Raw genomic sequence first — 12,169 nt, forward strand, 5'->3', positions numbered from 1 at the left:
TGGGGGGGGGGGGGGATGAAAGAATTACCTTCTATGATAACTTCGTACAAGATACAACTGTGCACGCGAAAGGCTTATATTGTTAGGATGTTTGAAATTGCTGAAGATTATGGGATAAAGATAGTTAATAACTTCTATTATTTTTTTGTGCTAAATTTTGTACGATCAATTTAGATTGATACCATCAGACGGATCGATCATTACTGAAAATTGGTATACGCTATGTATGATTTACGTTTCGCATCCGCCATCTTAATTGGATTCAATTAAGAAATTGAGCGCACGCCTGGATGCAAGAAGTTTTACAAGTGCTGATGTTCTAGGACTTCTCCTAGAAACAACCGGAATGCCATAATCCATTGGACTCTTTTACTTCATTTGAATGTATTCCGATTTCGCAATATTTAACTGAAAAATACTCAATTACACTTGATCGATCCATAACTTTTCTTGAATAATGTAAAACATCGTTAATCAAGCTCTATGTATTCTTAGTAATGTACGGTAACCTACTTGATTGATTTGATTACAGAGGAAAGTTAACTAATCGTTAACGTCAGGAGAATAGTTTACTAGGACCTTAAACCACGTATATGTCCTTGTAGAAAATTATAAGTGCACGTGAAAAAACGGCAGAGAAAAGTTGTTTCTTATGTTCTAGTAAGTCTAGTAAAGAGGTCAAACTTTAATTATACTACGTTTAAACTTTTTGCACAGACATAAAGAAATAACTGTAAGACTAGATGGATTTATTTTGAGATCGATTATTTAAAAGATATCTATTCTAATTTACTACTATCCGATTATATTGATCTAATTGTTTGTATATTCTTTTCTCTTAAGACTCACCATGTTGAACGGTAGTAATGATAACCAAAAGTAGTGCGACGACCGACACGATAAATGAAGTATTAGTAGTCGTCATCCTAAGGATCACCGGATCATGTGTCTCAAAAACAGCCAAAGATTAAATCACCTCGTTGTATTTACTAGAAATATTCTCCTCACTGAGTAATCAGTCACTTCCGAATTTCTTTCTTCAGTTCCATGGAACGTCTTCCTCGAGGTTAAGTTATTCCTTCTGTCTTTCTGTCAGTCTATAATCAGACTGTTGTGTCCTGAGTGTCGACGTGCTGCTCGGTTCTAGATCGCGGATGCTTCTGAGGCGTCGGATTCGCCGATGCCGCAGAGCGACGCGGTGTCCTTTGGCTTTTCCATGCGCCAACAACCCTGTCCTTTCACCCCTCTGACGCCGGACTGCCGTTACGGATGCGAATTAGGGTGACGACCTAACTAGACGTCCCGGTTTTCCTTGATACATGATACAATTGGATTTGCATTAATTTATCGATTTTTATTTGTTTAATGTAAAAACATTTTAATTCCTATTAAACTTATGAGCTTGTTTAATTAATATTACTACCCTCAAGTGTTTTCTTCATGTTTTATGAAACAGTGAAATTGGTTTCAAGTACTTTGCTATTGATTTTGGATTTTATATTTATCTGGTATTCGGGGTCAGATTGTAATATAAATTGTACGAGCGATATCACAAAGGTGGGTTAGAACGTTTTATGGAAGTGATAATAAATGGGTATAGGGTAGGGGATGAAGTTCAATTTAATTTCCACACCTTCAAAAGTCTATCTATCTAGGCCTAAATTGCTTCTATGATAAGATCGTGTATCTGTAGAAAAGATCGCCAAGTGAGTGGAATCGAATAAATGCTCAATGACGAACATGGAAATTAATATTATGAAGACAAAACAAAAGTTCGTATGATAAAGCTCAAGGAAAGTATTGGTCAAAGTTAATGTTGGAAGGAAGAATGAAATTAATTACAAATAACAGATATATCCCTCAGTTCGCTATACGAATGATGTTGACTTCCGTTCTCCTCACTTCTTATACTTTATCTAACATACTTGGCTGGGTCGTGTGGATTATGCTAGTTGTGACAAACAGCAGGTTTTAAGCTAATCTAAATCAGACTGTATGATTTATAAATTGATTTATGAATTTAAAAAAACGTAAAAAAGTAACTGAAGATAAAGAGACTATTCAATTTACTGGGTATGGTGTTACGTGTGAAGTAGTTTATCCATTTCTCTAGGATAATAAATTAATAGTTGCTACGACTGGTGGCAGCATTGTTTTCGCCGAATTTCGCCATTCATTGTTTAATGTTCATTTTCGGCATGATAAGAGGTAAAGAGTGAAAACCAATATTCCTATGCATTTTTTATAACTTTGAAATTTATTTGAATATACACATTTGTTTGCGCATTACGTCCATACAAACGTTTAGGGTTCGGTTGGACGGAAGACCTTGCTGCCCCGCCTGTTTGTCAAGAACGGTTTGTGAGGGGCGACAACTTTTTCCCCACCACCGAGCAATCCATTCATTTTCGCTGACTGCAATATCGGCTGGAACGATGATCATGACCTGCGCGGCTACGCGAAATCTGTAACATCGACAGAGGCGATGATCACGAAATCCTACTCCCGGACTCGCCGCTACGATTTAGCGCCATGCTTTTGGTATCGCCTAAAACCGGAGCATTGTGCATCTCCCCACTCATCTCTGTTATTATATAGTTGATTTTATACTATATGAAATCAGTTCTATGGTTTTACTTTGATCTCAGTGAGTGAACGCATCCCAATCTATCTAATTAGGGCGGATTGCATTTTGTTCTGTAATATGTTTGAATAACGTACAGAATGCAGTGTTAATAAATATTATTCGGCAAAGCCGATTCTTCTCGGCAGATATACTATTGGACAAAAAATGACGCTTGTTATGTGAACAGTATACGTTGAGTGTGGTTAAATGTGATTGGATCACGTCGATTATTTGACATATTGAAATTTAGTCAGCTGACTTCTGTATATTCTTTTTTATACGTGCCAATTGTTCCTGTAAATCTTAGAAAATGTCATTTGAAGGAAAATATAATGCTAAGAGTCCTGGTAAGTCTATCAAAAAATTCTGATTTTATGTCATCTCTGTATAATTTTATTGGCTGGCATAGTACAAGGTTTATGTTGTTGTTTTGTATTATTCTTTATTGTTTCCACTTTGTAGTTTGAGTTTATTAAAATGAATGTAAAAGATTTCAGTAATGTTTTACTTGGACTCCTGTACAATATTGTTTCCAGCTGTGAAGAGACTGATGCGAGAGGCACAGGAGTTGCATGAGGCAACCGAAGAATATTGTGCCTATCCGCTAGAAGATAATCTATTTGAATGGCATTTTACTGTGCATGGACCACCATCCACTGATTTTGAGGGTGGTATTTATCATGGGAGAATTTTGTTGCCACCAGAATATCCTATGAAGCCACCCAATATAATATTATTGACTGTGAGCTGAATAACATATACTCTGTGTTTCTCTTTTTTTTAACGATACCAAAACTTTTTTGATGACACTTTCTTAACATGATTTTGCAAGATTAATCAATTTTATATTTGATGGCAAATGTATGGTCCAAAATTTTAGTAGATAAGATATATTACGTAATTGTTTTATGCTCTGCAATATGAAAACTAATATTGCAGTTGATTATTATTTTGATCGAGAAAATATAAAGAAACTTATTTTTTGTATTTTGCAAATTAACTCATTATATTTTTATGCAGAATACATAAAACTCCTTAGAATATAGAGAGACAAATATATTTTTAGCCAAATGGACGTTTTGAGATCAACAAAAAAATATGTCTGAGTATTTCTGGTCATCATCCCGAGACCTGGCAACCGTCGTGGAGTATTAGAACTGCTTTATTAGCATTAATTGCATTTATGCCTACACCAGGAAATGGTACAATTGGATCGTTGGATTACAGTACCGAAGAAAGACAGCAGCTTGCTAAAAGGTATCAGTGCAATTATAAATGTACAATATCCTTGAGCTTTCTCATTCAGAATTACATTATAAAATAAATTCTATTTTCAGATCACTAAAATGGCAATGTGACAGTTGTGGTAAAATAGCAGAGCTACTTTCGAAAGATGCAGCTAAGAAACCTATTACAGAGGAAGAACAGCACATGCTAGATACTATTGCTTTAAAAGTACGATCTTACTAATCCAAATGAATTAATAATACAATTTGTGGATACGTAATTTATAAAGCCTTCTTTTTCTCTGCAGGCAGAGGAAGTATCATCTACTGAAAACTCTTTTGCATCTAACACTGAAAATATTACTGAGAATGGCTTGCGACAACGTGGAGTCCAAGTGCTGGCTGCAAATAATCAAACTCAAGAACAATTAGAGGTGATCGTTAATCCGCAGGTCGAAACGATGTCCTCGTCAAATGACCTATTTTGGACCATCCTTATCGCTTCGCTTCTCTCGGGAATTATTCTACTTGTTCTACGACGACTGTTTCTCGTTTAAATTTTCGTCACTAGCGTGCACGAAAGTAACGTAAGAGTAACGTTGCAGCTGTAAGTACGTTATCAACTACAAAGCAAATTTTATACACGTTTAATGTATAGCATTTTTAAGTTTAGAGTAGGCCCACGAATTTATACTTAAAACAAACTTGTTCTATGAGATAATTATCGTTATGCATAATTACACGTATACGGATAAAGATAACAATCTGTGCAAGTGTAGTACTTTTGTATCTAAAGCGAATATTCGTTCGATTATTGCATATTACTATAAATGTTTCAGAAGCACTGATTCCTAATGATTTGATAACAATATATATAGTATATATATTTGTTCCTTGAACCATTCGATGTTTCACAGTATTTTCGATCTTCTGAAATTGGATATATCTTTACTAGTCTTCAGTTCTTTTCAAAAAACCCTGTATTAAAATACCATTGACGTTCCTTTCAACGTATACTATATATTCGTATATCCTTTGAATAATACTAAAATAAATACTAAGTTGCATTTATTAGACTGTAATTCACTTGCAATTTTTTGTTGATAACATCATTTGGTTGATTATTTTGCATTTGTCAGTTTACGTAAGTTAAATGTATCATCAGATTATAGTGTTACGGACACTCAGTAATCAATTAATTTCCTAGCAGCCTATCAGCTTTATTGTTTTCCGCTTATCTGTCATTTTTGCTACATGGGGCAGTTCAACAAGATTTATAATCTCTATAAGAAACGTCTTTTAAATGTATACAAAAAATATACAAATTTCTACTTGGAGGCTTATATCTTTTGTACCCAGTATATTACACAGACCGTTCATATACTATATACAAAATAATGATTAAAATTTTATTGAAAATTCATCTATACAGATATTACACGTGAACATCAAAACTTGATCAATGTAATTTTTGAAGCATTTATCATTTCTCTACATTAGAAGTTTCGTTTGTGATTTTCTGTTACGGATAACAAAAGAACTTGAAGAACAATTTGTTGAACCACCCTTCCACTTGTTAAATTAAATGCTCACTGCCAAAACAAAATGTCACCTATGATTTCTAAAAATTTGCATTTTTTTTCAAACAGTTCTTAATCGAAAGTGCTTTCACTTTGCCCTAAGTTTCCACTTGTGTAATAATCAATATTCATGTACTACAAGACATAAGTAATATTGTATGTAATTAAGTGTACATAAGTAGGCAAAAATTAATTCGAAGTAATTAATATAAAAATATTAGTAAAAACGAAGGCATAGGTTTTCAATTCTTTTAACAATTGTTCATAATTGCATATATATATACAATAATAGATACATTATACCCGTAATCGCAACTATGCAGTTTTTATTTCCATATTTTGGCTGCTATACAATAGTAGTGTCTATTAAAGTTATTTAAAATATTGAAACTAATATATTTGCGTTCGCGTGCATATGCATCACGTATTGTGATAAACAATTATGAATGAGTCAGTGCGACTATTCAAGACAGAATATACTGGCTAATTATTTCTTTACCGCTTGGACCATGATACATGTAATTTTATGTTAAGTTTGTTAAAAATTACAGCGAGATCATGTTTAATAAAATTTATACTACTTGAGAAGGGTGTATTGTAAATTAAAAAGGAAAGAAAAGACATTATAAAATTGAGAAAATTACAATGGATTATCATAAAGTAATTGGTTTATTGAATCAAGCATATAAACCCACTGGGCTCTTACATTAATAATCATTACAATACCCCAAAAATGATTTAACTTTTCATTATTCTCACGTGCATCGTCACGTCATTAGCGGATTACTTTAATATCTGACTAGAAACTTGATATGATATCTACGATTAATCCTCGGGCCATCTAGGTGGAGACTAATGGAATGCTAATTTGCACTATTTTATCACTTGACGCAAAAATTCGATGCGATATAGATAAGTCCTTATTAGTATATACGCTGACAGTTGTCACAAAACTTTCTTATAGTTTTTAGGCTACATTTACTAATCTTTCAAAGACTTCATCGCCCTATATAAATTCGATATAACGCTGAATTCTTTTTTTTTCTAACTCTGCTATGTGTCCAGCACAAATGGCCCATGAATTGTCGAGAACTTGTCTAACCCAGATACAAATTTTAGCACGCTTAAAGCTCAAAACATTATTCTATACATATTTGTACAAGAAGCATACGTAATTATTCCCTGTACTATAAACTTCTAGGCACATTCAATCGTGTTTTAGAAGCCAAGAGTGGTAAAATTTGTAATTCCTTCTATAAATATATTGTAAAAAAGAAATATTCATTCGTTCATGACTTATGCAGGAGGTCGAATAAAAATAAAATATGTGCGCCTCGTCACTTTGAATTGTACAATGTTACACAATAATTTAACAAATGAAATTCGATATTTCAATTCAGCGCATGACTGCGTGCGTCACCGTTGGTCCCAGTCATTTTGAATCGATAACAGCGTAATTAATCAATGTCCTCATGATACACAATGGAAAAAAAATCACGAACAGCAGGAAAACACAAAACTCCTTGCTACGCGATAACAAATTGTGAAGTTATAAATATTTCAATCGTAAACGTTATTAATCCCTTTTTGTTTATTAGCTGCTTCTTCATGAAATACATTACAAATAATTGACTGAGTAGCTGAGATTAATGGGACTCGAAGCGTTTTGCAAGAATCTATACTTTACCTTGTCATGGTTTTTTAGATGATTATTGGAAATTCATTGATACCCCCCTTGTAACAGCTGATACAGAGTCAAAGCTTCTCATATTTTATCTCATATACTCTAAACATTTTACTTATTGTATTATTTATACTATTCTTATATAATAGTTACTGTTATTAGTGATGTTTTTAACGTTATTATTTATACAGCTGTATCAACTGCTTATAATTAGGCTAAAAATCCAAATCTATCTCTACAAGAAAGTATACCTAAATATCCCTTTGTACAAGTGCGCAACGAAATGTACATTTTAAGCAGTGCAATAACCATAAAATAGAATAGATAATAACATTCTCTCGCTTTCTCTATTTTTTATATCATAAGGCAACCTATTTGGTAATAGCAATCATCCACTCCTTGCAATTTTTTAATAGAATTTACATACCAGCTATCTAACTATGATACAACAGTCCATTCTTATTGGAAAATGTCTCTGTACACTAACCTAATAATCAGTAATAATCTTATCATTGCTACTCTGAATATTTTCTCATAAATTGTCGCTGTTACGCAGTGGCTATTCTGTCATTTGAATGGATTTTTCAACTCTTCGATTAATTCTGTGGCTCACTATGAAACTAATAGTACAAGTGGTATTTTCAGTAGATGCCAATAAGATATTATTAATATATATTTGTTATTTTCATCATTTCAATAGTCTCAATTCCTGAAAAGAATTGTGGCACATTTAAAATAAAAAAAATACAGTTCGAAAAGTACATTAAAACTTTTTATATATTAATACTCGGTGAGGTAATGATACTATTCTCAGATCCCGTCGGGTAATTGATATTTAATATTGATTCAATGCAATATTTACCACTTACTAATTTGTATTCTTGTGTTATTTATTTTATTCAATAACAGCTGGCTCAATGTAATTCGTGATATCACTGTCGTTTCCTTCAATTCGATGTGATAAATTAATTATATGAATATTTAGTCTCTGTTAAGTTCTTTGGTCTCAAACGAAGTCCAGTCAAATGCGCGATCATTATCAACAATGACGATCATATTTCTTATAACGAAGAGAAGTCATCGCACTTCGAGCACCTTCTAGTAGTATACAAAAATACAAACAGCCCCTGATAAACATAGTTAGTTTTTTTTTCCATTTTAGTATTATATCAGCTGGTACTAGTCCATTCACCCGTTTCCTTTAACGCTCTATCCGTTAATCTTTCTATTTCCGTTAATAATTGCTCAGTCTCTACGTCCACACATACCATATCTGCTTCGACAGGATCCCATTCTAAACTATTTGGGGTTGACACTCTTGACCAAGGTGATGCTGTTAAACTAGATGGTTGACTATTATTTGCTGAAGGCTGAGTCAATGAAGCATCAGTACTTTCTGCTCTGTCATCATCCGTCACAGGTAATGGCATTCCTGAGAGTGATTGAAGTCTTAGTATTGATGATTTAAAAAATATGAAATTATGATCCATAAAAGAAATTTACCTTCATGTTCCCATTCGAGATCTAAGGAAGAACCAGGAGTTGACGAAATGCATCCTTGGTGTTTCATTAGGTTCCTTGCATCAAGAGTCTGAAGAGGAGTATCCAAACCAGAACTGAAAATATTACTTGGGCTATAATGAGGGATTAAATTAGTGGTTGTTCATTATCAATAATCATATTACCTTGATGAAGCATTATTTTTTGAGGATAGTCTTGCATATTTTTTGGAAACCCTTGGCCAACCTCCATCCTCTGCTAACTCCAAAGCCACAGGAGCCCCATTCCTCTTCTGTACAAATTTGAGAATGATGAATTAATGAATAAGATAGAAATGTAGATAATGTTTTTCTATTGTTATTAATTATATTTTTTACTGGGATCTCTTTTTAGATCATTTTTAACTCGTTAGTATGTAAGTTTACCTTGAATCGTTTCAGAGAAAGAAACGATAGTAGGCTGTCCAGTGAGCATGTCAAAAAAAGTTAGTTAGTAAACACAGATTGACATTATGCTCCATTAATAATATTGTAAGTTACCTTTTGGTTCCTGTGGATTGGTTTACATCATTATCCTGATCCATAAACTGACTGAACTGTAAGTATAAATAAAGAAGGGTAAGAATTAATATTACTGATAAGAATACCTGATGTGATTATCACAGAAAACTACCCACTTCAACAGTTTCATCCTCTTGGAAAGACATACCAGAATGTCTGTGGTAGGACCTTAAATCAGAACGAAAGGAAAGAAATAGTTTTTGCATAAAAACTATTAAGTTACTAACAACTCTACGATCTTTTCTATTATTAAAATTTTTTAGTATATCATAAAATATGCAAGTTCTAGGAATGGGTAATAAGTTATATATCGATGAGCTAACTCCTGCATCTGTTCCAATTTCAAAATCTAATCCAAGGACAAAATTGAATCAATTGTCAAGATATCAAATTATATACTCTTTTGTTAAGACTGTAGTTTTCTCAATGCAAAATTACTTTTGGTGGTACCAAAGCCTTCGCATGACTTCAAAGAGTTAGGATTTTACTATAATGAAAAATTTAATACCAAAGTAAAGAGAGGATTAGAACATCGGTGAATATAATGTTGATGTAATTAATCTAACCTGAAGGGCGTGAGGTCGGTGACATTGGCAAAGCAGCGGCCGAGGCAGGCCCCCATGACCTGACGTCCTACGGCGTCGCACCGTCATCTAAATGATCGGAAACTTTATTCGCCCTTCTTGAATTTCACGTGAAACACAAGGGATGACTTGTGACCGCACCCCAACATTGTGAGCACGCAAAAATTAGCCGCAATTCATCACCGTCTTCTCGATCCTGATCTGAACATTTTCCAATCACGGCGAGTCGCGGTGGCGCACGCTGCTTCCTAATAATTCCATTGTTGCACTTCAGCAAACCACCGTCAGCTTATTGTTGTAAATTCAAAGATAACGCGCGCTTATTTTCTTTCTGTCAAAATTCGGGAGAAATAAACCTTTTGACGGTTTATTTGTGTGTTATCATGTGTTATACATCCTAGCCCAAGTTAACAATTATGTATGTACATACAAAATATTAATAAGATAATAAGCAATGGCAGGTTCAAGGAATGAAATGAATAATAAATTAGTTTTATTACATTATAATTTGATACATATTTGTTAAGCATTCTGTTCAAGAATATAATTTAGATTCTTCGATTATATTTAACGTGGGTGAATATGAAAACTTATTATTTCTTAAAGTTAAATGCCTGCGAGTTTGTCGATAAACCAGAGTTCTATTATTTTGCAGAAAGCAGATGTTTTCCGCTCATAACATTCAGAAATATTATCTGTGAAATGTATTAGTGATTGAATACTGTTGAATACTGCAAGTAAAGAAACAATTGAATTTCTACAGTGGATCTGGTAATTAATGGTGTTCAGAGCACAATTTTTATTATGAAAGATTATTTTATTTTGTATTTTTCTTAAGCCAGCACGTTTTTTTAGACAATCATTTTCAATAATGTTCATGTCAACATAATTTACGGGGGTTACATAAAGTGTCTAATAGAGATTAAGGTGCAACCAAGCATTATATTAGCTTGAGATATGATATCTTTATCTTAAATAATCCCAGTATGGACCGTAATATTATCTTTCTTTCTCAACTTATTGTTATGTGTAACAATTTACATAAGCAGTGCTTGTTCTGAGTGAATCGTTTTTGCTTCACAGTGTGTAATTATAAAATAACTTATTTATCCTTTTTAGATATAATACTAATTCATCGATATGAAGCAAAAGTTACAGCAAACTTCTATCGGTTTTATTGGAGGTGGAAATATGGCAAGCGCCATAGGTGCTGGTTTACTAAAGAAAGGTAATTTGTTTACAATCATTATACAATTAAACAGCCTTAATTAATAATTATTAAACTCTAGGTATTCTCAAACCTGATAATGTATGGGTATCAGCTAAAACAGATAGAAGTTTTTCATTTTGGAATGATTTGGGTGTACATGCAACATTGAGGAATGGTGAAGTCGTAGAGAATTGTGATATCATATTTCTGTCAATAAAACCTCACATGTTGGATGATGCTTTGACAGGTATCAAAGATACTCTTACTACAATAGTTCCAAGCAAGTTATATATATCTGTACTGGTTGGGGTTACTTTAGATATTCTTATGTCTGTAAGTATATAACATCAAAATAAGTGAATTTAATGCATTTTATGAAATGAAGAATATGAATAATGAATTTTCAGAAACTTAGTAACATTGTTGAAAAGCCTAGAGTCGTTAGATCAATGCCAAATACACCAATGATGGTTGGCGAAGGTATTACAGGTAAAGGAAAAACATTTTTTAATATAAGTACTCTACATTGTATTTATTTCTATTACATCATGAAAAAATTTATAGTATATTGTTCTAAGAATATAACGCAGCTTGATGAAGCTTTGGTGAATGCACTATTCTCATATATTGGCATGACCCAATCTGTACCAGAATTTCTTATGAATGCTGTTGGTGGTCTATCAGGGTCTGGCCCTGCTTATGTGAGTCCATTGTAATATCCTTCCAATGTCTTCCATTGCCAAGATATCACTGATCCTGACCAAACAAGTTAAATATCTTACAGGCATATTTGATGATAGAAGGATTAGCTGATGGCGCTGTAAGAATGGGTGTACCGCGTCCAATGGCAACCAAATTTGCAGCACAAGTATTAGTAGGTGCTGGAAAAATGGTTCTAGAAACAGGCCGTCACCCAGGTCAATTGAAAGACGAAGTTTGTTCCCCTGCTGGTACGACAATAACTGGAGTTCACGAACTGGAGCGTGGATCAATTAGGTAATCGAGAAAAATGCATACTAATAAACTGCGTCCTCATAACTAAAATGACCCCCCTTTAATTGACAGAGGTTCACTAATGAATGCAGTGGAAGCAGCAGTAAAAAGATCTCATGAAATGAATTAAGTACACAGTAGAATAACGGTAGAATATGTATCAAAATATTGAAAATAAATCATTGTCCTATTCCAAACTAAATTTG

General features: G+C 33.4%; 4 protein-coding genes across 12 annotated transcripts in view; 2 read left to right on the forward strand and 2 right to left on the reverse strand.

Annotated features, from left to right (window-relative positions):
• The window catches only part of LOC107273001, an 8,596-nt gene extending 7,184 nt beyond the window's left edge, over positions 1 to 1,412 (reverse strand). The window contains exon 1 of the mRNA XM_015750761.2: positions 850 to 1,412. Coding sequence (XP_015606247.1) covers positions 850 to 925 — 76 coding nt within the window. The 5' untranslated portion in view covers positions 926 to 1,412. The remainder of the gene's footprint in view (positions 1 to 849) is intronic.
• Positions 1,413 to 2,532: 1,120 nt separating this feature from the next.
• LOC107273029 (ubiquitin-conjugating enzyme E2 J1) lies at positions 2,533 to 5,195 on the forward strand. Its single transcript, XM_015750817.2, has 5 exons — positions 2,533 to 2,973; positions 3,163 to 3,368; positions 3,693 to 3,883; positions 3,964 to 4,081; positions 4,161 to 5,195. The coding sequence occupies exons 1-5, from the start codon at positions 2,937 to 2,939 to the stop codon at positions 4,407 to 4,409; spliced, it is 801 nt and encodes a 266-aa protein (XP_015606303.1). The 5' UTR covers positions 2,533 to 2,936; the 3' UTR covers positions 4,410 to 5,195.
• Positions 5,196 to 6,144: 949 nt separating this feature from the next.
• Positions 6,145 to 10,174, reverse strand: LOC107273030. Of its 6 annotated transcripts, none has more exons than XM_025090354.1 (8): positions 9,944 to 10,174; positions 9,743 to 9,829; positions 9,293 to 9,344; positions 9,156 to 9,211; positions 9,042 to 9,075; positions 8,802 to 8,908; positions 8,620 to 8,732; positions 6,145 to 8,548 (listed from the first exon to the last, which is right to left on the reverse strand). In XM_025090354.1, exons 2-8 carry the CDS (start codon positions 9,796 to 9,798, stop codon positions 8,286 to 8,288), a joined length of 681 nt encoding a protein of 226 aa, XP_024946122.1. In that variant the 5' UTR covers positions 9,799 to 9,829; positions 9,944 to 10,174; the 3' UTR covers positions 6,145 to 8,285. The 6 variants fall into 6 exon arrangements, with proteins under 6 accessions (XP_024946122.1, XP_024946121.1, XP_024946126.1 ...); XM_025090353.1 differs by having other exon boundaries at positions 9,902 to 10,174; XM_025090358.1 differs by having other exon boundaries at positions 6,145 to 8,214; positions 8,385 to 8,548; positions 9,743 to 10,174.
• LOC107273028 (pyrroline-5-carboxylate reductase) lies at positions 9,892 to 12,165 on the forward strand. Of its 4 annotated transcripts, none has more exons than XM_025090352.1 (7): positions 9,892 to 9,910; positions 10,880 to 10,988; positions 11,050 to 11,303; positions 11,378 to 11,459; positions 11,535 to 11,671; positions 11,755 to 11,966; positions 12,036 to 12,165. In XM_025090352.1, the coding sequence occupies exons 2-7, from the start codon at positions 10,901 to 10,903 to the stop codon at positions 12,091 to 12,093; spliced, it is 831 nt and encodes a 276-aa protein (XP_024946120.1). In that variant the 5' UTR covers positions 9,892 to 9,910; positions 10,880 to 10,900; the 3' UTR covers positions 12,094 to 12,165. The 4 variants fall into 4 exon arrangements, with proteins under 4 accessions (XP_024946120.1, XP_015606301.1, XP_015606302.1 ...); XM_015750815.2 differs by lacking the exon at positions 9,892 to 9,910 and adding an exon at positions 10,416 to 10,531; XM_025090351.1 differs by lacking the exon at positions 9,892 to 9,910 and adding an exon at positions 10,726 to 10,744.
• The last annotated feature ends 4 nt before the right edge of the window (positions 12,166 to 12,169 follow it).

This window comes from Cephus cinctus, unplaced genomic scaffold, assembly GCF_000341935.2.
Source record: "Cephus cinctus unplaced genomic scaffold, Ccin1 Ccin1_scaffold1343, whole genome shotgun sequence".
Taxonomy (NCBI): domain Eukaryota; kingdom Metazoa; phylum Arthropoda; class Insecta; order Hymenoptera; family Cephidae; genus Cephus; species Cephus cinctus.

Bases quoted from the DNA above. Each gene is read 5' to 3' on its own strand.
- LOC107273029 (XM_015750817.2), top strand. From the start codon at position 2,937: ATGTCATTTGAAGGAAAATATAATGCTAAGAGTCCTG. The intron at 3,369-3,692 runs GTGAGCTGAATA...ATATATTTTTAG, and splicing joins CCAATATAATATTATTGACT to CCAAATGGACGTTTTGAGAT. The intron at 3,884-3,963 runs GTATCAGTGCAA...TTCTATTTTCAG, and splicing joins AGACAGCAGCTTGCTAAAAG to ATCACTAAAATGGCAATGTG.
- LOC107273030 (XM_025090354.1), bottom strand. From the start codon at position 9,798: ATGGGGGCCTGCCTCGGCCGCTGCTTTGCCAATGTCACCGACCTCACG. The intron at 9,212-9,292 runs GTGGGTAGTTTT...TTATACTTACAG, and splicing joins AAGAGGATGAAACTGTTGAA to TTCAGTCAGTTTATGGATCA. The intron at 9,076-9,155 runs GTAACTTACAAT...CTCACTGGACAG, and splicing joins CAATCCACAGGAACCAAAAG to CCTACTATCGTTTCTTTCTC.
- LOC107273028 (XM_025090352.1), top strand. From the start codon at position 10,901: ATGAAGCAAAAGTTACAGCAAACTTCTATCGGTTTTATTGGAGGTGGA. The intron at 11,672-11,754 runs GTGAGTCCATTG...AATATCTTACAG, and splicing joins CAGGGTCTGGCCCTGCTTAT to GCATATTTGATGATAGAAGG. The intron at 11,967-12,035 runs GTAATCGAGAAA...TTTAATTGACAG, and splicing joins CTGGAGCGTGGATCAATTAG to AGGTTCACTAATGAATGCAG.